General features: G+C 42.7%; 1 protein-coding gene across 1 annotated transcript in view; it reads left to right on the forward strand.

Moving 5' to 3' along the window:
* CFAP61 (cilia and flagella associated protein 61) overlaps positions 1-22830 on the forward strand; it is a 292142-nt gene that overhangs the window by 235118 nt on the left and 34194 nt on the right. The window contains exon 24 of the mRNA XM_004433707.3: positions 1117-1322. Coding sequence (XP_004433764.1) covers positions 1117-1322 — 206 coding nt within the window. The remainder of the gene's footprint in view (positions 1-1116; positions 1323-22830) is intronic.

Consider the following 22830-nt stretch of genomic DNA (forward strand, 5'->3'; position numbering starts at 1 on the left):
CTGTATATCTCACCTTGTGCCTTTACAGCTGGCTGATCTTCCTTGGGGGCTTCACCATGTGATACCCAAACACCCACCAGTTGCTTCAGTTTATTTAAAAGTCCAGTTAAACCATGTGTCCTTGTTTAGACAAAGTCCCTGGGGACGCCTAGGACTAAGTCAATGTTTGGGATCAGTGCCTGCCAACTTGCCTTGTATTTCTAAACGCCATGTTCAAGTTCAGAGCCAAAGCTTAAGTCTATATGCACTCAGGAAGGATTTATTGAGCGTTCCTGTGTGCTAAGTTCAGAGTCTAGGGGCAAAGTGCAGGTTCAGCCGCCACCCACAAAACCCATGTTTGTCCGCTGAGGGGTCCCAGTTTGGTTGCCTGAGCCAGTGGGGAGCGTGTCTCTGGTGTTGGTCAGTAGCCATTGGGGGCTGAAATAGAAAAAGTGGTCATGACATGAAGTAGAGCAGCATCTTTCCTCATCATCTGGGTTTATATGAGAGTTTCAGCCAGTTTCTAGAGGACATAAAGCCACGAATCCACACCTTTGATGATTTATAAACTAACAAGCTGCCTGCAGAACGTGTATGTGTATTTCCCATAAACTTGAACCTTCTTCCGTGGAACAGACCTTACAAAATAGCTCAACCTCCCCAAACCCAGCTGTCAAGGATTCACCTTTTACTTGTTTGTTTAAGAAAACTTTAAAAAACTGAAATGCTTTCTGATCACTTTTGACTGGGAGGTTTTTCTCAAAATGGTGTTGTGAAAAAACTAAGAAAATTAAGTCTTAAAACACCTCGCAGAAGAGAAGAGACCTAGTTCCACATACTAGCTGTGCGAAGTATTGAGTAATAGAGAATTGGTCGTAACCTAGCAACTAATTTAGAAACGTGGAACAATGCAATCACAGTTTAAAACATCCTGAGGAACATTTAGTCATGAAATCCAAGTATGTGGTTTATGACACATGGTTATCTTCTGTTGAGTTTAATCAATATCTATAACTGTTATTTGCAACAGCGATAAGATAGATATAACCTGTTTTATTTGAAAAATAAATTGCTATGATAAAGTTCCTAAGTCCAGAAATGTTTCTGATGTTGTTTTTCTGATCCACCCCCCACCAGGGTTTAGAAATAGTAACAGGTAATGCGAAAAATGGGACTTACTTCCGAATACATATTAACAAGTATAAAATGGTGGAAACCATCACGTGCCTTTCTAAAGAGCCTTTCCCGGCCTCCAACTACATCCGCTTGTTTGGCCAGCATGAGCAAGTCCTCAACAACCTGTGTGCTCGGTATGAGGAGGAGCTGATCACAGATCTCTACAGGTAAGCTGGACGCTGTACTTTCCTAAGGGACATGCAGACATACATAATGTCTTGTGATGTGCCAGAAAGCAAAACAGAAATCCCTGGGAGATGCTAGAGTGGCAGAGATTTTGTTCTAATACAATAAAGAATATCTGACTGCTAGCATTGGCTAGAGACTGAAGAGTCACATGGAGAATTGTGTGGACTCTTGACGAGACCACACCTGGTCCCCATGGCCACGCACAGGCCCAGATCCCAGATGCGTTCATACATGGCCTCCACACCACAGACGGGTCTGGATGAGATGATATTCAAGTCCCTTTCAACACGGGCTGCTGAGAGCAATGGTCAGAAATTTAAGAGGTAGATTTGGGAGCAGGATGTGGAAGCACCTGGTCCAGGTGGGACTTCCACAGCCACGGACAGGCTGTTTATGACTCCAGCCTTCTTCCTCACGGCACGTGCTGCAGCAGAGGGGGCGGCCGTTTGTCCAAATATTGTGAAAGGAATTCTGCACTGGCAGGTGGGTTAGACTGGGTGATCTAGATCTCAGTCTTTTCAAATTCTAAGACAGTCTTTTATCCTGTATCTCTAGGAAGGCTAGAATTATAGATTAGAAAGCTACTTCTGGATGCAGTTTGCTACTTAGAAAGATTAGGAGAATTTCCCTCTCTCCACAAACAAGATGATGACAAAGCTAGTACCAGATATGGATGTAGGATGTAAGTCACGGAATTCTGGGGTCCTCAGTACCCATGGAGGTGACTGCCAGGATCAGAAGCAATCTCTCTTCCCTCTTAAAATTTTTTTTAAACTGTAGAATACAATACAAAGCATACAGATGAAAAAGTATATAGACTATATATGTACACTTTAAGGGATAATAGTACTGGAAATCTATGTGCCGACCACTTACGTTAAGAAATAATTCCTTACTTCCTCTCTGATCACACCCCCCCTGTCTCCTTGGAGGTAACCACTATCCTGAAGTTTGGGTTAATCATTTCCTTTCTTTGCTGTAAAGCAGAGATTGGCAAACTTTCTCTATAAAGGGCCAGAGAGTTTTCAGCTTTGAGGGCCATACGACTTCTGTCACGGGTACTCAACTCTGCCACTGTAGTGTGAAGCAGCCATAGACAATGGTACACAAATGGACATGGCTGTGTCCCGGTAAAACTTTATACCAAAACCGGGGCCGGGCCTCCCTTGTTTTAAAGATGTGCCATTTATATATGATTTCCTAAATAATATGTTAATTTGTTTTGCCTACTTTTGAATCGATTTTATGACCGACGAGAGAAAGTCAACACTCTGTTAAGCACTATGTTTGTGAGGCCCACCCAGGATGATATATGTGGCTGTAGGTCATTTGTTTCCCTGCTGTATAATAGTCCCTTATACAACTGTGTCACAGTTCATCCTTGTATTTCCCTGGTGAATGATGTTTAAAGTGTTCCCAGTTTGGTGTCGTTACAAACAATCGTATGAGCACTGTGGCCACACCTCATGTGCAAGAATTTCTCTTGTGTGTACTAGGTGATGCCAGAATGTTCCCCAAGGTAGTTGTATCTACTGCTGTGTCTCGTGTACCTAGAGAACCTCTACAGCCCTGTCAGCCTTGGCGCTATTGCACTTTAGAATTTGGCCATCCTGGTGGTGTGAAAAGACATCTTCCTATGGTTTTCCTTCTCCCTTCCCGATTCATAATGCAGCTTAGTGCCTTTTCATTTGTTCGTGAGCAGTTTGTGATAGTTTCTGGGAAATGCTTGTTTGTGACATTTGCCCAATTTTCTTTTGGGTGTCTTCTTATTCCTTCACAGGAATGATTTACATATTCTGGATACAAACTTGTGTTGGTTGTGTATTTTTAATATGTCTTCTCCCATTTTGAGGCCTGTCTTTTCACTTTCTATATGGTATCAATTAACGGATATTCTTAATTTTAATGGAATCTGTTGTCTTCTTCAGGGTGTCTTGGATACTTTTGTCCCTTTGCTGTTCCATTAGTTTTGTAGTAAACTTGTGAAGCTCCATGAAGAGCCCCATTGGATTTGATAGGAAATGCATTAAACCTTAGATCAATTAGGTGAGAATTGACATCTTTGATATTAACTCCAATATCATAGCATAGTATAGGCCTTGATTTATTTACTTCTGTTTAATATCTTTGAATAAAGGTTTTAATCGTTTCCATAATGGCTTGCATAATTTTTGTTTAATATGGTCCAAAGTGCTTTTTTATTGCTGTTGTAAATATCATTTTCTTGTTGATTGCTGCTATATAGCATATAGAAATGCACTAACTTTTTGTTGGGTTTTGTATTCTGCAAATTCCCTAAACTCCCTCATTCATTCAAATGATTTACCTGTAGATTCTCTTAGATTTCTCCCACAGAAAAATCATATCATCTGCAAATAATGACAGTTTTGTTTCTTCTTTTCCAATCTTTGTAACTTTAATTTCTTTTTCTTGTCTTCCTACACTGGCTAAGATTTGCACTAAAAGGTGGGACAGACGTAGCAGCGGATGGCACCCTTGCCTTATTCTTAATCAAAAGGTAACATGTTCAATATTAAGTGTGTGACATTTGCCATACATATTTTTGTAGGTGCTCTTTATCAAGATAAGAAAATTTCTTTTTATTACTGGCTTGCTAAGCATTTTTATCATGCATGGGTTTTTATTTTTTTCCAGAAAAAGTACTTAATTTCTGAAACATTTTATGTATGAGGATATCTTCCTAATGCTTCCAATTAGAAACTATTTTTTGGTAAAGTATCAAATTCCTTAATCAGGCTTTCCCTCCTCAAATCTTTGTAGACTTGACTCCAATATTTATTTAAAATAAATAAAAATACAAGTATTTAGAAAATGAATTCATGTGTTCCTTAGCTTGTGCATAGGATTTTATTGTTGCTTTCAACCTTACCCAAAATATTTGAGTTAGGGGAGAATCAGTTTTTTGTTAAAGAAAAATTTTACTTGGTGGGGAGCCATATGCTAAGAGTCTTCTCTGAACATCTTTTCATGTTTGATCCAATTCCAAAACCCTAGCTGGTTTGTTTTTCCCCAAGAAGAAGGTAATGTTGAAACAGATAGACTTTGTGGGCTTGGGACCACTAGTTGGGGCGCAGCTGTTAACTGATGACAGTAATAATTTTAAAAGTTAATTTGTTTGCTAAGAGTGAATATTTGGGATGGCAAAATGGGACAACACTGTATATTAGCGTGTGCCAATTGACATCTGTAAGAAAGAAGAAGCAAGGGGAGTGGGAGATGGCGGCTGATCGTTGAAGGGGTCGCCGATCACTTTTAAGTAAGGCACTGAGGGCACTGCCATGCCTTGTCGGTCACTCCCATATGTATGTGAGCATGTACATACAGCTGTGGCCACATTCTTTTCAAGTGCCACGAAATGCTGCCAGATCCCAGTGCTAATTCTTGGCCCAGCACTGGCTGCCCTGTCTGTTGTTAGACAGACTGGCGAGGCTCTTTCCAAGTAGGCAGGGTGAATGGTTTAGCTTATTTTGGCCACAATACGAATACTGATTGTTTCCCTGACCTCGGCAGCACCAGCAACATTTCTTGTTCAAATCCGGGCCTGTTTCCATCGCCGCGTCTGGGGTCACACTCCTCCATGCTGGCAGGGCTGACCATTGACCAGCTGCTCTGTCTTCTGAACGACAGACATGACCTCAAGATCATGTTCCTCTCCAGGTTCAAAGAAACCCTCTGGATCCTTTCTCTCCACTTCCCCACATCGATTCTTACCCCATCAAGGGCTAGGACAGAGCAGGCACTGGTGGTGCCAGCAGGCACGGTGGCAGCCACAGAGGCAGACGCTGTAGCAGTCGAGCCCTCACGAGCAGTGGCTCTGGCTGCCTGCGGAGGGCTTGCTTGGAGCCATTTGGGGACATGTGGTGGTGGCTGAGCAGTCAGCCACTGTGATACCCAGTCGGACAGCTGTCACAGGACAGTAGCGCGGCTGAGAGTCTGGGCCCCGGCTGGCTTGGATTCCACCTATATTTTATCCTTTGTTTTTACCTTGGAGTGCTAGTACAAACTATGGCGATGAAGAGAACAAATTCACCACTGGTGACTCTGTGCATGTGCGTGTGTGTGCGCCTGTGTGTGTGTATGTGTGTGTGAAAGAGAGAGAGAAAAATAAATTGATCGATTGATTGATTTACCATTTTGGAAAAAGAATGGAGCCTATTTTTATCATTTGTTCCTTTTTGAACCAACCAGCATTTAAAGTCACGTAGCAACTGTGTTACTAAAATGTACTTCTCCCAGTCTTACCCATAAGAGCACTTGTGTCTGATGCGCACACGTACACACACCCATCACAAACCTTGCAATGCCCCTGCTAAGTCCTCTGGAATGAACAGTGCCTTCCACCCTGCTGATACTACTCCTCCCTCAGGACCCTGGGGGGCAGAAGGAGCATCAGCGAGAGTGCTGAGAAGTCGGGAAATGGGAACCGGGGGTGGAGAGGAGGAGGGGGGCTGAGGCGGTTTCGTGAGAAGTCTCTGTCTCAGGGCTTTAACAAGGCATGTCCCGTGCCTTCTCTGCCTTCTTAACTCCACCTCGTTTCATTTACCCCACTTATTGATGGCCCTGCAAAGAAAAGGTCTTGCCTACTGAATCCCTCCCCCCTTAGCCTTAATTAACAGTCTGTAGCATCCTTTATCCTCACGGTGTGAATAGGTCTTGCCCTAGAGTCTTTGTGTGAGCCCATCAGATGCTCATAAACCTTGATTAAATCACCTCTTTTCACATCTTAACATGTTCAGCTCTCAAAGACTGCCCTCATCCAGCCCTCTCCTCCTGCGAGCGCTCCATCCTCCTCCACACTTCCCCCAGACACTCGAATGGCCTATTTTTAGTGGGTAAGTGCTGCTGTGCACAGTATTCTAAGTGGGATTTGAGCAGGCTCTTTAAAACACTGCCATTACCTTTTTGAACTGTGAAGCTCCAGAATTTACTCTCTTAGGAAAGCTGCCTTGTGCTATCTCTGTCTTTGGAGCTGCAAAGCAGGATGTTGCCAGCCCACATTGTCTCCTAATTTATTTATTAGATTCCAATTGGAGCCATTTAATCATGACTTAAATGTTTTTCTGTTCCTCTGTAGCTAGTGGCCTTGTGCTGTGTCCAGTGGAAAATCTCACACTAAATTCTAGGTGCCCATTTTTCCAGACTCATCAAAATTTTCTTGAAATATGACTGCCCACTCCAACGTGTCGATTTTTTTGTACATATCTAAAAGTTGTTGGATAATAGTTCTCCCAAGATATAGACTTCCCTGTCGGCCACTTACCGACTCAGCAACTTGCCTTTCTGTAGACTAAAGTGTTCCTGCTCGTCAGTTTCATCTCAGATAATGCCAGTTCTGTTTGATAGCCTTATAAAGAGTTCTTTCTCAAGTGATTTGCTAAAATCGAAATCCATTCTCTTCATTTTGCTTCCTGGTCATTTAATTACAGTTTCTCTGCCCTCATAAAGGCGATTTAGGTCAGGCTTGCTCCGTCTGGGGCTCCTCATTGATCACTTGCTGGCCACCTTGCTCCAACAGGCAGCTTTTTGCCAACTGGTGTTTCTCATACTATCACATAGCCTGTGAGGCTGACTCACGTTTTGAACATCCCTTGTTACTGGGACAGTCAACCTTAGATCTGGAAGTATAGACCAATGTGGGGGCCAAATTCCATTTGACACAACATATGTCTTTTTTTTTTTTTTTTTGTGAGGAGATCAGCCCTGTGCTAACATCCGCCAATCCTCCTCTTTTTTTGCCGAGGAAGACGGCCCTGGGCTAACATCCATGCCCATCCTCCTCCACTTTACATGGGACGCCGCCACAGCATGGCTTGCCAAAGCAGTGCGTCGGTGTGCGCCCGGGATCCCAACCAGCGAACCCCGGGCCGCCGCAGCGGAGCGCACGCACCCAACCGCTTGCGCCACCAGGCCGGCCCCAACATATGTCCATTTTTATTTGACATATTGCTCTGGTTAGCAGACTAGGGTTTTTTTTCCTAGTATATGTCACCTCCCTCCCTCTTCCCATAGTGACATTTGTGTGGAATTAACCTTTCCTGGGATGAAAGGGGAGATTGTTCTGAACCATCCTGAAATTATAGCCAGCACATGTCCCCTCAGATATCCATGCCACAGATTATACTGTGAACAAACACACCCATTCACATAGTCAGGAATGAAAGTTAACAGTAATGAACACATGGAGCTCTGCATAAAATATGGAGATTTTTATTTATCTCGTTATCCAATGTGTTCCAGTAATTTGCCTTGTCATGAACATATTGTTTGGCATATCATGTTAGCATTTATCAGAAAGGCCTGGATTGAGATTTTTTATGTTTTGAGGTATCTCAAACCATACCTTAATCTCATTCCCTGTTAGTAAGAGTCTTTGCCTTGAGGATGGTGCCCATGAATGAATGAAAGAAAAATGAGTATCCCTTCTCAGCCAAGATTTTTTTTTAATGTAAAAGGCATTTATTAGTGAGAATTTAAGAATGAGCAAGCAGGGCCGGCCCCGAGGCTTAGCGGTTAAGTGCGCGCGCTCCGCTGCTGGTGGCCCGGGTTCGGATCCCGGGCGCGCACCGATGCACCGCTTCTCCGGCCATGCTGAGGCTGCGTCCCACATACAGCAACTAGAAGGATGTGCAGCTGTGACATACAACTATCTACTGGGGCTTTGGGGGGAAAAAAATAAATAAATAAAATCTTTAAAAAAAAAAAAAAGAATGAGCAAGCAAATTCGGTACCTATTAACATCAACCTAGGGGCCGGCCCAGTGGTGTAGCGGTTAAGTTCTCGCGCTCTGCTTCAGTGCTTGGGGTTCGCCAGTTTGGATCCTGGGCGTGGACCTACGCACCGCTCATCAAGCCGTGCTGAGGCCGCGTCCCACATAGAGCAACTAGAAGGTTGTACAGCTGTGACACGCAACTATCTACTGGGGCTTTGGGGAGAAAAAGGGAAAATAGGAGGAAGATTGGCAACAGATGTTAGCTCAGGGCCAATCTTCCTCAAAAAAAAAAAAAAAGCTAACATCTACCTAAAGTGGGAGATGAGGGGCTGGAGCTCACATTTATTAATGGATTCTTCTTCACCAACATTTCTCTACCCACTTTGTTCAACGTGAACTCCCAGAGTCCTTATATCATATCACCCCTTCCAAGCAGGCGTTATTCCCTCCTACAACAGAGGAACTTGACATTCTCCCTGCTATAAAAGAAAACCAGTGCTTTCATTATCTGACAGGAAATGTGTATGTTTAAATCACTTATTCACACCCGGGGGAGATGATTCCAGTGCAGGGATGGCCCAGCATCCCAGAAGCAGTGCTGGAGTGTGAACTGTACATGGGACAAATCAGTAAAGTGTGAGACATAATTCACATACATGACTGTTGGACCACACCTGCAACATTATAAAACAAATTCAACAAACACATAGGGACAGAGATTGGATTGGTGGTTACCAGAGGGGAAGGGGGGAGGGAGGAGGGTGAAAGGGATAATTCGGTACATGTGTGTGGTGATGGGTTGTAATTAGTATTTTGTTGGTGAACATGATGTAATCTATGCAGAAATAGAAGTACAATGATGTACACCTGAAATTTTTACAATGTTATAAACCAATGTTACTGCAATAAACAAAAAATTAAAAAAAAAACAAAACAAAAAACAAATTCAAACTTTTCACCAAGCTTTATAAAAACAAAGAAATACCTTGTAGTGAGACCACCCCGTCACCTGCAAGTTACCTGTAGTCCCCACCTCCACTGCTGCCTCCCTGAGCGCCAGCTGTGTCATGCTGTGCCTGTGCACTCCTGGTGTATATTCTAAGAGAATTTGGTCTGAAACTCTGGCAGTGTGTAAAAGCGAATTGTTACTGCTCTTTCCCCAGAGTTGAAAGGACACTACACTAAGACAGAGCGTTCAATTCCGGCATTGTTGTTTATTAGCTTTGTGAACTGGGGTGAGCCATTTACCCTCAGTGAGCATCAATTTCCTCATCTCTAAAGTAAAGATATAATCTATGATAAATCTGCCCACATCACAGGATAAAAGTAGATGATGACGTGAAACTACTTAAAAGATGTGGAGTACCAGAGAAGTGCAAAGTTCTGTAATTACTTTAGCTCAAGTGTTCATATTCGCTACAAGTCCATAGTAGCCTTTATGGAGAGGTAGACACTTCCAGCCTTTTGTGCAGTATTCCTTCTCCCTCCTAACTTAAGGAAAATTTGGGAAAATACAGTGCTTCCTTTAAAAATCAAGTGAGCAAATGTTTTAAAATGGCACTAATGTATGCACTTGCTATATCTTGTTTTAAAAAATATCTATTTGGAGGTACCCATGAAATTTTATATGATTTTTTTTTTTCAGAATCATGCTCTGAGGAAAAAAAAATTACTGAGAGAGAGATCATTATCAAGAATTAAGTGTGAAATCAGGTGCTTTATTTGGAGTCAGTAATGTCTGAAGACTAGAGTTGATAGTGTACCTCCCAGGGCACTTTATGGCAAAGGAATGGATCAAATGTTTCTTTATAAGTAACACTTAAAGTCGATTTCATTTCAAACCACTGGCACCAAAAGCTACCAAGTAGGTTCTGAATATCATTTAAAATTTGAAATTATGAGCTATGTGAGTTATATAGTAATTCTAGAATCTATCATATAGTTTTAAAAATTGTTTTGGAAAATTGTTTCATGCATTGTCAAGTTACAAAAACCTTAGCCCTGCACTGTCCAATATGATAGCAAATTGCCAGATGTGACTATTTAAATTTTAATTAAAATTAAATAAAATGAAAAGTTCAGTTCCTTAGTCACACTAGCCACATTTCACATGCTCAATATCCACATGTGGCTAGTGGCTACCACGTTGGACAGCACAGAATAGATTATTTCCATCATTGCAGAAAGTTCTATTGGACAGTGCTGCTGTAGACCAGTCACATTCATGGAATTTGTAATCAGTGATGTTGGACACAGCATCTATGGACAATCATTTCCTAAATAGCTAATCATCAGCCCGTTTGGTTCTGAGTCTCTGACAGGCAGATGTGGTAACTAACAGGTGGATGCTCAGTGAAGGCCCAATGGGTAAAAGGAAGAAGTGATTTCTCGCTATGCCTCCTTTTGTAGGGTCAGTCAGAAAGAAAATTCTCCCCAGATCATGGGCCAAAAGTGGACAGATGGTGAAGGAGAGTGGTGTGGGAGAAGGGGAGGAGCAGGCAAGCTCTCTGGGGCATTTGGTCACACTGTAGGCGAGGCAAGGGACACTTGGCCTTGCTAGCTAAAATAAAGGTTCCATCCCACCATGTATATCCTTCCCTATTCATTTATGCTTGTGTACGCTCAGCTGACCAAACCCCAAGCAACCTGTCACTTCCTCATCAATTATCCACAGCAGTCTGGATTACTAACATCCTATCCCATTGTTAGATCCCAGGTCTTGATTTTGGGTTTAGGAGATCTGAATGGTATATTCAGAACTGACTTCTGTCCCTCTGGGCATCTTTGTGATAACACTTTTCTTTTCAAACTTTTGCTGCAGAAGTTAAAGTCTTTTATATATTTTCTTCCTCCTTCTCACCTGGCAGCGTGTAGGTCGAACGTTATCATTTATGAGTTTAAAATAATAGCTGATGAGTCAATGGTTATCTACAAGGATACTAAATTGCTTTAATATAAATACCTCTTTACCAAGCTCCAAGAAACAACTGAGGTGTTCTATTGTTATTGGAATTGTTAAAATAAATGCATTTCAGAAATCATGTTTTCAGTCTACTGAACCATGAGAAGAAACTGGCCTGCCTACCTAAATTTTTTATGGCAACTAACAACTGCAAAGACATGCTTTGAGGCCAACTGGGCAGCATGGAGTTATCACACATGCAGCATTCTTATTCGTTTCCTCCTAGGCCTGGATCTTTTTATGTCTCTTTTTGAGGATTATTTTGTACATATTTGTTTACTTTTTACTATTTTCCATTACAAAAGCAATACATGTTTATTATAGAAAATTAGAAAAATAATTTAAAAGCTAAGTAGAATACAAAACCCATACCTAATCTCACTGCGCAGAACATATTTCAGGTGATTGAGCTATATGCGACGAGAAGAGTTGAAGGGTAACTGCTATTAGCTCCTGGAATTAAGACCTGCAACAAGCTCATGGACAGCACAACTTACCTCTGTTGGAACCTGGGTGCTAGGAAAGACCTTAACTTCACTCCAACACACTTGCCTCACAGAGGAGAAAACCAAGTGGAAGGGCTTGCCGTGGGTTAAAACCAAGATGTGGCATCAATGACACTGGAACCAGAGTCCCTTGACTCTCAGTCTAATTCCCATTATACAGGATGAGGGGTATGTTTTCCATTATGCAGTGACCACCCTTTAGAGAAAGCACTTGTTGTGTTTGACTTGTCATTTACCTCTTGTAAGAAGATCAACCAGAAATACAATTTATGCTTGGGACATGAGACTAATTTTGCTTTTCTGACAAAATACCTCAGGGGATGCACAGGATAATTCATGTGTGGAGGAAGAAAATATTAAAATGTCTATTTGTATTTTTACTTTTTAAAAAATAGAGAGGAATCAAGATTTATTAGTATTTGAAACACAGAAACCGGTACTCCCTTGGGCCAAATGAAAGACAGATGTGTGTCCTTCGTGGACTCAACATATTTGAGGTTACAGGGAGGTGTCACAGTTTAGAGGGGTCAAGCTTTTTAGTGAACTTTGGAACATACTGCAGTTTTTGTGTATCTGTGGATTTACAGAGACTCTCTGCTTTTCACTAAACTCACCTCCACAAAATGGACAAGAGCATTTAAAGGACTCCTCCAAAGAAACCACAGATTGAAAATTCTGGTAAAGCATGCCTGAGGGAACCAGGAAGTGGCAGAGCCAACCTGTCTCCTGTTCCTCAGAAAAGCTTTGTAACCAACCACATTATGAGTAAGTACAGTGATTAATTTATCAGTCAGGGTTCAGTTGCAGAGAACAGAATCCTCTCTGGCTAGTTCAAACAGATAGCGATACTCTGTCAGTTTTGGATAGTTTATAAAATTCCTTGAATGGGCTTTGATCTGGTTTCCAGGAAAAATTCAGAAAACAGCTCTGCAGACCTGGTCAACCTCTGCAACAGAGAGGAAATTGTGGAGTTAGGAAACTGCCACAATAGCTGCCAGCACCATGACCACACTTTCTCTGCCAGAATGCACACCAGGAAAACGGGTACCCTAAGTCCCGCCTCTTGCCACTAATAGGATTCTGCTACAGCTGATGCCAAACACTACCGTGACTAGGCTTACCAGCAAAAGCAAGAAAAGCAGTGGAAGCAGAGTCTCCCCCTCATGATGTTCATGTCCACCTTCCAAGTCTTACATGAGGTCTTTGGAGGAAGCTCAGTCCCATGTAGAACCCACATTGTATGTAAGTCTAGAATATGTCGTCTTTTGCTTTCTTACCTGTGGTATTTTGGGTAAATAATGCTACAAAGAGTCTGGAATGCAGCAGGCTGAACTACTCTGCAATATCTTTCATAGCTAAGTGACCAAACTTGACCAGAAGTCAGCCAAAAAAACCCCACAAAACTATCAAGAAGACCATTTGAAGTTTGGATTTATATCTATTATCAATCAGGATGAACTTAGCCCTAATTATATACAGATCAACAAATCCTTATCTGAAATCTTAGGAATAGACGTCGTAGCATTCATTTTTTTTTTTAATTTTTGGGGGAGTAGATTTACCCTTTTACCTGATAAAACTCAAAAACTGCACAAAATGTAAAAAATAATTATTTTCAAGATATTAGACATAAGGCAATGAAAGACAGTGATCTCTGAGACACTGGAAACAAATAAGGTGAAACTATGATTGATCCAGCTTGCTACCTTGAGAGTTTCCAGGCACAGCAAAGGGAGTGGAATGCAGGGAGACCCCAACAGACTCCCTGAGTTGAGGAATGGAGCTGTGAGTCTGGGGAGGCCAAGGAAGCTAGAGTTCTCAGGACAGAGTACTGGAGAGGAGAGAGCTGCACAGAGAGAGAACTGCGGAGATCTGCAGAACGTCCCCCTTGAGAATTCAGTTGAGTCTTGATCAGTGCATGTGGCTGAGGAAACTACTCAAGGCTGGGAAAGAACTACTCAAAAGTCTGGTGCTCACACTGGGTTGGGAATAATGTGTGTTCCTACCAGCCAGCCTAGAGAACCTCAAGATTCATGTAGGGCTGGCCCCGTGGCTTAGCGGTTAAGTGCACGTGCTCCGCTGCTGGCGGCCTGGGTTCGGATCCCCGGCGTGCACCAACGCACCGCTTGTCCGGCCATTCTGAGGCCGCATCCCGCATACAGCAACTGGAGGGATGTGCAACTATGACGTACAACTATCTACTGGGGCTTTGGGGGGAACAAAAAGGAGGAGGATTGGCAATAGCTGTTAGCTCAGAGCGGGTCTTCCTCAGCAAAAAGAGGAGGATTAGCATGATTGTTAGCTCAGGGCTGATCTTCCTCACAAAAAAAACAAAGATTCATGGAGCGGTGGGTAGAGTACATACTTGAGTCTCCCCTCAGTAGCAAGAAAAACAACAGGCATCCAAAGAAGCAGGAAAATACAACCCAAAATGAGGAGGAAAATCAGTCGATTGAAACCAAACCACAGAACTGACACAGACGTTAGAATCAGCAGACAAGGATATTCAAAGTTATTATAATTTGATCAAAAAGTTAAGTAGAGATGTAGAAGGTATAGAAAAGACCCAAATCAAATGTCTAGAGGTGAAAACTACAATGTCTGAGATGAAAAAAGTACACTGGGTGGGATTTGGAAGATTACACCTTGTTGAAGAAAAGATTGGTGGACTGGAAAACAACAATTGTAATTACCCAAAATGAAACATAAAGGGAAAAAAGAATTTAAAACAATGAGCAGAGTATTAGTGAGCTATGGGAAGACTTCAAACAGCCCAAAGAAATAGTGACCAATTTTTTTTCAAATTTGATGTAAACTATAAACCCATAAATCCAAGAAGCTCAATGAATCTCAAGCATGAAAAATATGAAGAAAATTACACCAAGGCATATCATAATCAAACTGCTCAAAACCAATGATAAAGAGAAAAATCTAAAAAGCAACAAGAGAAAACATATTGTTTTTAGAAGAATAAAGATAAGAATGACAACAGATGCCTCATCAGAAACAATGCAAGTGAGAAGTCAATGGAGCAACATCTTTAAAGTACTGAAATTTTTTTCAAATTTTAGAACACATTTATTACATATTATGTAACATCTCCAGCCTAATACATGGCATAACATCCCCTCATTTTACACAGATCACCCTACTCACCCCCAACCAACATCTTTGAGTCATTCTCCATCCCATTACCCTGTTTAACTTGTCTATTGGTTTACTCTCCCAGTTGATAACCCCACTATGACTCCAGTGCTATGGACTGAATTGTGTCCCCCACAGAAGTCATATGTTGAAGCCCCAATTGCCAATGTGAGTATATCTGGAGATAGAGTCTTTAGAAGATAATTAAGGTTAAATGAGGCCATAAGGGTGGAGAAGCTAATCCAGTAGGACTGTGGCCTTATAAGAAGAGGAAGAGAGAGATCTCCCCGCTCCATGTGAGGACACAGTGAGAAGGTGACTATCTGCAAGCCAGGAAGAGAGTCCTTATGAGAAACCAATCATGCTGGCACCCTAATCTTGGACTTCCAGCCTCTAGAACTGTGAGAAATAAATTTCTGTTGTTTAAGCCACCTAGTCTGTGGTATTTTGGGATGATGGCCTGAGCTAACTAAAACAGATTTACACCCCCAGTTTGGTGCTGCTTTTCTCCCAACAAGTCACTAGGCTGCCATGCAGCCTGGCAGAGGGTATTTTGCTGCTTCCAGCAGCTGCTGGCCATGCTGTCCAAGGCGTGTGCTCCCCCCGGGCACTCCCATTCAGCCACCATGGGAATGACCTCCATGGCCGCTAGTCCTGGGTTCAACCCCTGCTTCTGACATCAACCCCTGCTTCTGACATTACACAAGCCTCAAGTTTCTTATCAGGGCATAATGAGACTCTCACTCGGTGGCAATAACATGTGAAAAGGAGAGTGCACTCCTCAGAAAACACACCCAGGGGTCCTTCAGACCTCACCTAGCCTGTCATGTTATCTTGAACAGGCCACTCCATTCCTCTAAGTTTCATCTCTCTTATCTGTAAACAGGGGCTTATAACTATATCCTGGGGTTGACATGAAGACTAAACGAGGTGATGTACAGGAAATATTAGCTCAGAGCCTCCCCTGGAGGAACCGTTCCACAGACGGTCACTGTGCTGCACTCCCGTTCCAGGAGGGGCAGGGGGCCCCAGCCCGGGGGTCATACTGCTGCAGGCCCTGTGCATGCCCAAAGCTGGCTCTGTGGGTGCTGCTTGGCAGCTGTGCCTGCACCCGCCCAGGATAACTTTGCAGAGTGACAGATGGCACAGCCCCAGCATGGCCTCAGCCACTTTCCTTCTCTCTAAAGACACTTTTTGTCATCCACCCAGCAAACTCTGAGGCTGTGTTTTATGATTTATTATTCACTCTATCTGGTAATTTGGGGAGAAGAGAGCACCAAATGCCACCAACGATGCCCCCACAGCTGCTAATAGGAACCGCTGTTTGGATCCCACGGTACTTTCTCAGCCCCAGCAGCTCTGACAGCTGCTGGATCACTGTCTGTCAGGCCAGGATACGTGCTGAAGGCTTCGAAGGCAGAATAGAGCCTAGCACAGTCACGCTGGGATCCCGGAGGCTCGCAGCATTAATAATCTATAGTTCAATCTTTAGGAGCAAATCCAAGTGAAATAGGAAAATATACACTATGCTGGAGGCTGCAAGGCTGCTGGGAGGTGGCTTCTCTGCTCCACGGCAGGCTTAATGATTAGTTCCCAGCCACTAGCAGCCCCAGCTGACAAGTGGCGCCTGCAAGCTATAGGCTTTCTGCATGTGATAATTGAGCAAAGCTAGACTGGTTCAAGATATAACACGGACTCGCTACTAGGGATCTGCTGGGCTTGTCAGGCCCTCGAATCAAACCCTCTCCAGTGCCCTCTGAATGATGACCGTTGGGTCAGTTTTTGCCCTCTAGGCAGATCTGCAAATGGATCTTTCTGGATGCAGATTCCAAGGCTGCTGGGGTCCTGGCAAGAAATTAATATGTGAACTAATATAACCCCACCCTGATTTCTCCAATTATGTACTGGACAGAAGTGCTAACCTGGGCCTTTATTGCAAGAGGGAAGCCCATAACACACTAAGTAGGAAGATATCGGAAGTGGACAAGTATTTTTAATTTCAGTTTTTTTTAAAGAAAAAAATCGTTCGTTTCAAGTTGTTATTGGATCAAAGGTTTCAAAAAGGCTTTGTTGATATTATTCTTGGTCATAACCATTAGTCAGGAACCTCTGTCTGCAGCTGACAGAAGCCCAGCTCAAACTAACTAAACCTCAGAAGAGACTCTAATGTCTCACAGAACTGCACGGGGGGAGGGGCAGGTGGCACTGGAGTCAGGGCTCCGGAAGCCAAGATTTAAAACGGCATCAGAACTCAGCTTCTTGTCTCTGCACGTTGGCTTCTTTCTCAGACTGGCCTCCCCCAAGGTGGAAGTCATGGGAGGCCCCAGGCTCATGCACCTCATAGCTTGGTATTTAGAGAGTAGAGGGGCCTCTCTGTCCTAGTGCCACGTTGGAAGTTTCTGGAGAAGAACTCAGAACTGTGTGGCTCCTGTGGGAAGCCCATCGTTCAGACCATCGACATGGCTGTGTCCCAGCACTGAGCCCCATGTCCTCAGGCTCTCCCAGCCTCACTAGTTGCCCCGAGACTTGCAGCTCCTCCTCCCACTCTGGACTTGGATAAAGCCCTGTGCTGCAGGCCTTAGGATCTGACTTCCCAAGCACCTGCCAAGGAGGCTGCATAATGCAAGGCAGAAGTGCAGGGGCCTAATTCTCTGTGGACAGGAGGGATCCGGTGAAGATAGACTCCCTTTCCCTGCCTCCGAGAGACTGTCCCAAGACGCAGTTTCTCCATATAGCCCATCCAGAGACATCCTGCATAGGTGAGCAGGTGCCCCTAGCCTGAAGCAGTGGCCAGTGCATAATGCATAATCCTGCATTGCTCCCCATCTTTCACCACCTCAATTCCTTTTACTTTTACTCTGGCTGCCCTTGGATTGTACCTCCCAAACAAAACATTAACACAATCCTTGCCTCAGGTTCTGTTTCCTTGGGAGAGCAGGGAACACACTAGAAAAATAAGAATGATGAAAATCATGAACACAGCTTTTTTATTATGCCAAACATCCTCAAATCCGTGGAGACAAAAAAGTCAGGCTGATCTAGAGGCAGTACCCAATGAATTTCTGTTTCCGAATTAGGATTCCACAAGACTAAATTTAGATCTGAGTTTGGTGAAAAGACGTACTATTTAGAATTGTATTGAAAAATAATTTAGGGGCTCCCTAGTCCCCTTTACCTGCCCTGTCCCTAGAATGGCAGTGGCCAGGAGTGGAGGTATTAGAAGATAAAGTCAAGGAAATTTCATGCAAAAGGGAACCAAGTCCTGTGTCTGACTAGTAGGAATTCCATAAAGAGAGACAGAGAAAATGGAGTGGAGGGGGCCTTTTGAAGGCATGATAGAAAAAAAACTTCCCAGAACTGAAAGACATCAATCTCCAGAGTGAAAAATCCACAATAAATGACCAAGAGCCCATGGCTCTCTATCATGAAATTCCAGAACACCAGGGATAATGAGAAGCTCCTAAAAGCTTCCAGTGAGCAAAGCACGTCACTTAAAAAGGAGCTAGAGAGCCAGCCCTGATGGCCCAGTGGTTAAAGTTCGGTGCACTCTGCTTCAGTGGCCCGGGTTCAGTTCCCAGGTGCAGAACCACATCACTTGTCTGTCAGTAGCCATGCTGTGGTGGCTCACATAGAAGAACTAGAAGAACTTACAACTAAAATATACAGCTATGTACTGGGACTTTGGGGAGAAAAAAGAAAAAAAAAAGAGGAAGATTGGCACAGATATTAGCTCAGAGTGAATCTTTCCCAGCAAAAAAAATAAAAAGGAACTAGAATCAAGATAGCATCAGTTTCTCAATAGCAACCTCAGAACCTAAGAGATAATGGGGCATTGTCCTCAAAATTCTGAAAGGAAATAATTTCAAACAATAATTCTATGACCACCCATCAAGTAAATGCCAATAGGACTATTGCTGTTCATAAATCAAGAAGGAATGACATGATTAGAATATCACCATTTTGTAACCCCTAGTGAAGGACAGAGGTATAGAGCATCAGTGGCTGCTGACACAGAAAAAGAGAAAACCAGATAAGCAGATACTATGTACTTCTTAGTGGGAAAACACACTACCTTGAAAAAAAAAATTGAGCCTGACTCTTGCCAGGATCTTGGATTCACCAGCAATTTAAAGAAAATAGAGGAGACAGAAGAACGTGTTAAACAATACCATGGAGTTGCAGTCTACAGAATTCAGAGTGTGGGAAACTCCACGGGACAAACAGCCTGATTCCTTTGAAAAATTAATTGCAAGAAATAAAACAGAGATGGAAGAGGAGCCTATGGATTAAAACAGATTTTAAAAACATCAACTTATTTGAATCCTGATTTAAATAACTGTAAAAAAGAAATTATGCCATTTATGACATTACTGAAAATTTGAACACTGGATATTTAATGATGTTAAGGAATTATTATTAATTTTTAAATGTGAAGACAGTATTGCAGTTATATATATATTTTAAAAACAGAATCCTTATATTTTAGAGATACATAATGAAATATCTTGGATTTGCTTCAAAATAACCCAGGAGGAAGAAAAGTATATGGGGCTAGAAATGACACAAGATTGGCCATGAATTGATAACTGTTGGAACTGGGTGATGGATAATGAGAGTTTATTATGCTATCCTTCAAATTTAAACATATTTTAATTTTAATTTTTTAAAATAAACAACCTGTTTAAACTAAAAAAAAAAAAACAGTTGACTCATTTCTCCATCTCCCATCCCCACCTCTGGCAACCACCAGTCTGCTCTCTGTATTTATGAGCTTGTTTGTTTGTTTATTTATTTATTTTCAGATTCCACATATAACAGAGATCATATGGTGTTTGTCCTTTTTTGTCTTATATAATGCCCTCGAGCATATTTTAAAACATGCTTTTTTTTGTTTGCTGAGGAATGTTCACCCTGAGCTAACATCTGTGCCGGTCTTCCTCTATTTTGCACGTGGGTCACTGCCACAGCACGGCTGCCCAGGAGTCGTGTAGGTCCACACCCAGGAACCCAACCTGGGCCGCCAAAGCAGAGCTCGCTGAACTTAATCACTATGTCACGAGGCTGGCCCCAAAACATTCTTTTTAAATTTTTTAAAATGTATTTTTAAATTCTGCACAATAAAAAGTTATTTTTAAGAAACCAAAGTTGTGAACTAAGAAGGAGTGAAGCAGGGGCTGGAACGCTGGAGAAGAGGGTGGAGAAGCCCAGGGCCCAGGGTTCAGCCAGCCAGGCCGACAGGAGCACGGGAGGTGGTGAGAGGGAGAGATCCTGGGGAAAATTAATTATCTTGATTATTTGACATGTATATGTGGAAAATAACATTAAAGGGCATTTTGCAGAGCTGCTGGATCATTTTGAAAACAATTGTGCTGATACAGTCATACATCACTTAATGTGGGGATGTGTTCTGAGAAATGGGTCATTAGGAGATTTTGTCATTATGTGAACATCATAGTGTGTGCTGACACAAACCTAGATGGTATAGCCTACCTTGCACCCAGCCTACATGGTGCTGATCATATGGGAGCACTGTCGAATATGCGGTCTGTCATTGATCACAACGTCGTTATTCGGCACATGACTGTATGTTGAAAACTAAGGAAAAAAAACAAGGCAGGTATTATTTCCAAGAAAAGCAGAAAGTTATACAAGAAAGAAATGTGGTTAATATTTGCATTGTTAATATAGTCACAGATACTAATTTAACCAAAAATTACAATACAAATTATTTGGAAAGTTCAGAATAGGGAGAAGTGGGAGTTTGTGTTTAAAAAGATAAATCCTCCTTTGCCATAACAAAAAGTCAATAGGTATGCCGGAAACTAATAAATAAGAATTTATATCATGTATATAAGCAATCATATTTATATCAGTAATCACTTGAAAAGTCAGCTATAGTCTCTGAGTTACTTAGGACTCTTTGGTTGCAAGCAACAGAAACCAACCAAAGCTAGATTTAAGCTAAAAAGGGAATTTATTGTAAGGATCCATAGTTGTATCTCATAGGAGCAAACGGCAGAGAAATGGCTGGGCCTGGGGAAGGACCACAGTCGGGAAGCACGAGGCAGCTAGAAACCAAGCAGTGGCTGCTGCTTTCTCTCTGCAGATAGGCTTTATCAGCTTGCCCCGAAGCTCCGTGGAGCTTTAATCTCCCAAAACCCACAGAGATTAACCAGGTGCATTTCAGTCCCAAATCCAGATTTCCTGGAGAGTGACTGACTGGCATGGTTTGATATGGCAGTTTCAAACTATGACTGCAAATTATTTGGCACTCCTCCCACAGAGAAAGTGGGGTCTACGTCCCCTTCCCTTGAATCTGGGTAAGCTTGTGATGGCTTTGACTGATGGAGTATGGCAGAATTGAGGCCATGTGACTTCTGAGGCTGAGTTTTGAAAGGCCATGTAGTTTCCAGCTTGTTTTCTGGAACATTCACTCTTAGAGTCTTGACCTGTTATACAAGAAATCCAGCCACCCTGAGGCTTCCATGCTGTGAGGAAGCCCAAGCTATGTGGAAAGACCATGTAGACACTCTAGCAAAAGTTCCAGCTGATATAAGCCTTCAAGTCATCACAGCCCAGGTGCCAGACATGTGAGTGAAGAAGCCTTCAAATGATTCCAGCCCCAGCCATCTGAGTGGCCCCTAGCCATTCATCTTTCCATCTGAAGCCCCTGCAGTCATGGAGCAGAGTCAAGCCATCCAGAGCATAATAAAGTGGCTTTTGGGGTCAGCCCCGCTGGCCTAGTGGTTAAGTTCAGCACACTCAGCTTCGGTGGCCCCGGATTCAGTTCCCGGGCATGGACCCACACCACTCTTCTATCAGTGGCCATGCTGTGGCAGCAGCTCACATTAAAAAACAAGGAAGATTGGCAACAGATTCGCTCAAGGCAAATCTTCCTCAGCAAAAAAAAACCCCAAAAAACAAAACTACTAATGCTGAACTTGAAAAAAAAAAAAAAGAAAAAATGACTTTTGCTCCATGCCACTAAGTTTAGGGGTGGTTGCTGCACATCAACATGTAACTGGAATGCTTGGATCAGATGACTATCCCTGCTCCGTGGAATCATGAAGTCACAGCATGACTTCTGGGGACCTACCTCCCAAGTAGGTAGGGATGGCAAGAAGTGAAGGAGGTTCCTACAAACTATGACTTGACAAACAACCCTCAAGGTGTCTATGACGTTTTCTGTCTTGGTTTCACAGCAGCCTGTTGCCTACCTAAACAGAGGGAAGGACATATGGATTGAGAACTCTTGACTTCTCATATTTAAGCTCACTTCTCAGTTCTTGCTCTCTCAAGTAAGCCAATGAAAAGGAGGGAAGAGTGAAGAGGTATACGTGCCATAGTAAATGGTATCATTCATTCCCTTCCCTCCCAGCTCCACAGTGGTCTTCCAGCAGAAACAGTTGCCAAGAAATGGGAAATAGCCTCAGAGCTCTGGCATCTTCCCACTGTGGCCTCTCTAGCTCTCTAGTACAGAAGAGATCATTAGAGGGTCCTCGTGTTGCCTAGCAACCAGTGAATGCTGTTTGCTATCATGTCATTAATATGATATGAAAGTGTTTCATAGAAGACATTCATCTTGCGTTAATGAAAATCAAATTTGCTAATATGACACAAAATCTGTTCTTCCTTGTGACTTTCTATTCTTAAGTAGCTTATTTATTGAATTAGACTGTGAGTGGTTTTCAGGCTTGAGACTGTTAAAGTATCATAATAATGACTTTGTTTTCAATAATATCAGATGGCCATTAATGATGTGATTATGAGCTATGACCCTGTGATCACCATCCCAGGCGAAGCCCCCTCCCCTGAGGTCCAGCCACAATGCCAGTTTACTATCTGCCACCCAACTTCTTACTTCTGAAACCTCAGCTAGGAGAGGATTCCGATCTACTTTCCAGATTATCCACATCTTTCCTTGGAGCTCAGATACGGAGAACTGAAGAAACACCTGTAGCCTAAAGAAGGCTCTAATGAATAAATGGATCTCGTTATCGTAAGCGTGAAAGGAACTACCAGAAGTTATTCAGCTGTCCTCTACTTTCTAAAAAGGATAACGAAAGACCCTAAATAAATCAGGCACTAAAAAGAGGATAAGAAATACAGACAGTCCCCTACTTTCAAACACGATTTATTCCTGA

The sequence above is a fragment of the Ceratotherium simum genome, chromosome 21 (assembly GCF_057802395.1).
Source record: "Ceratotherium simum simum isolate JZ-2026a chromosome 21, ASM5780239v1, whole genome shotgun sequence".
Lineage (NCBI taxonomy): Eukaryota > Metazoa > Chordata > Mammalia > Perissodactyla > Rhinocerotidae > Ceratotherium > Ceratotherium simum.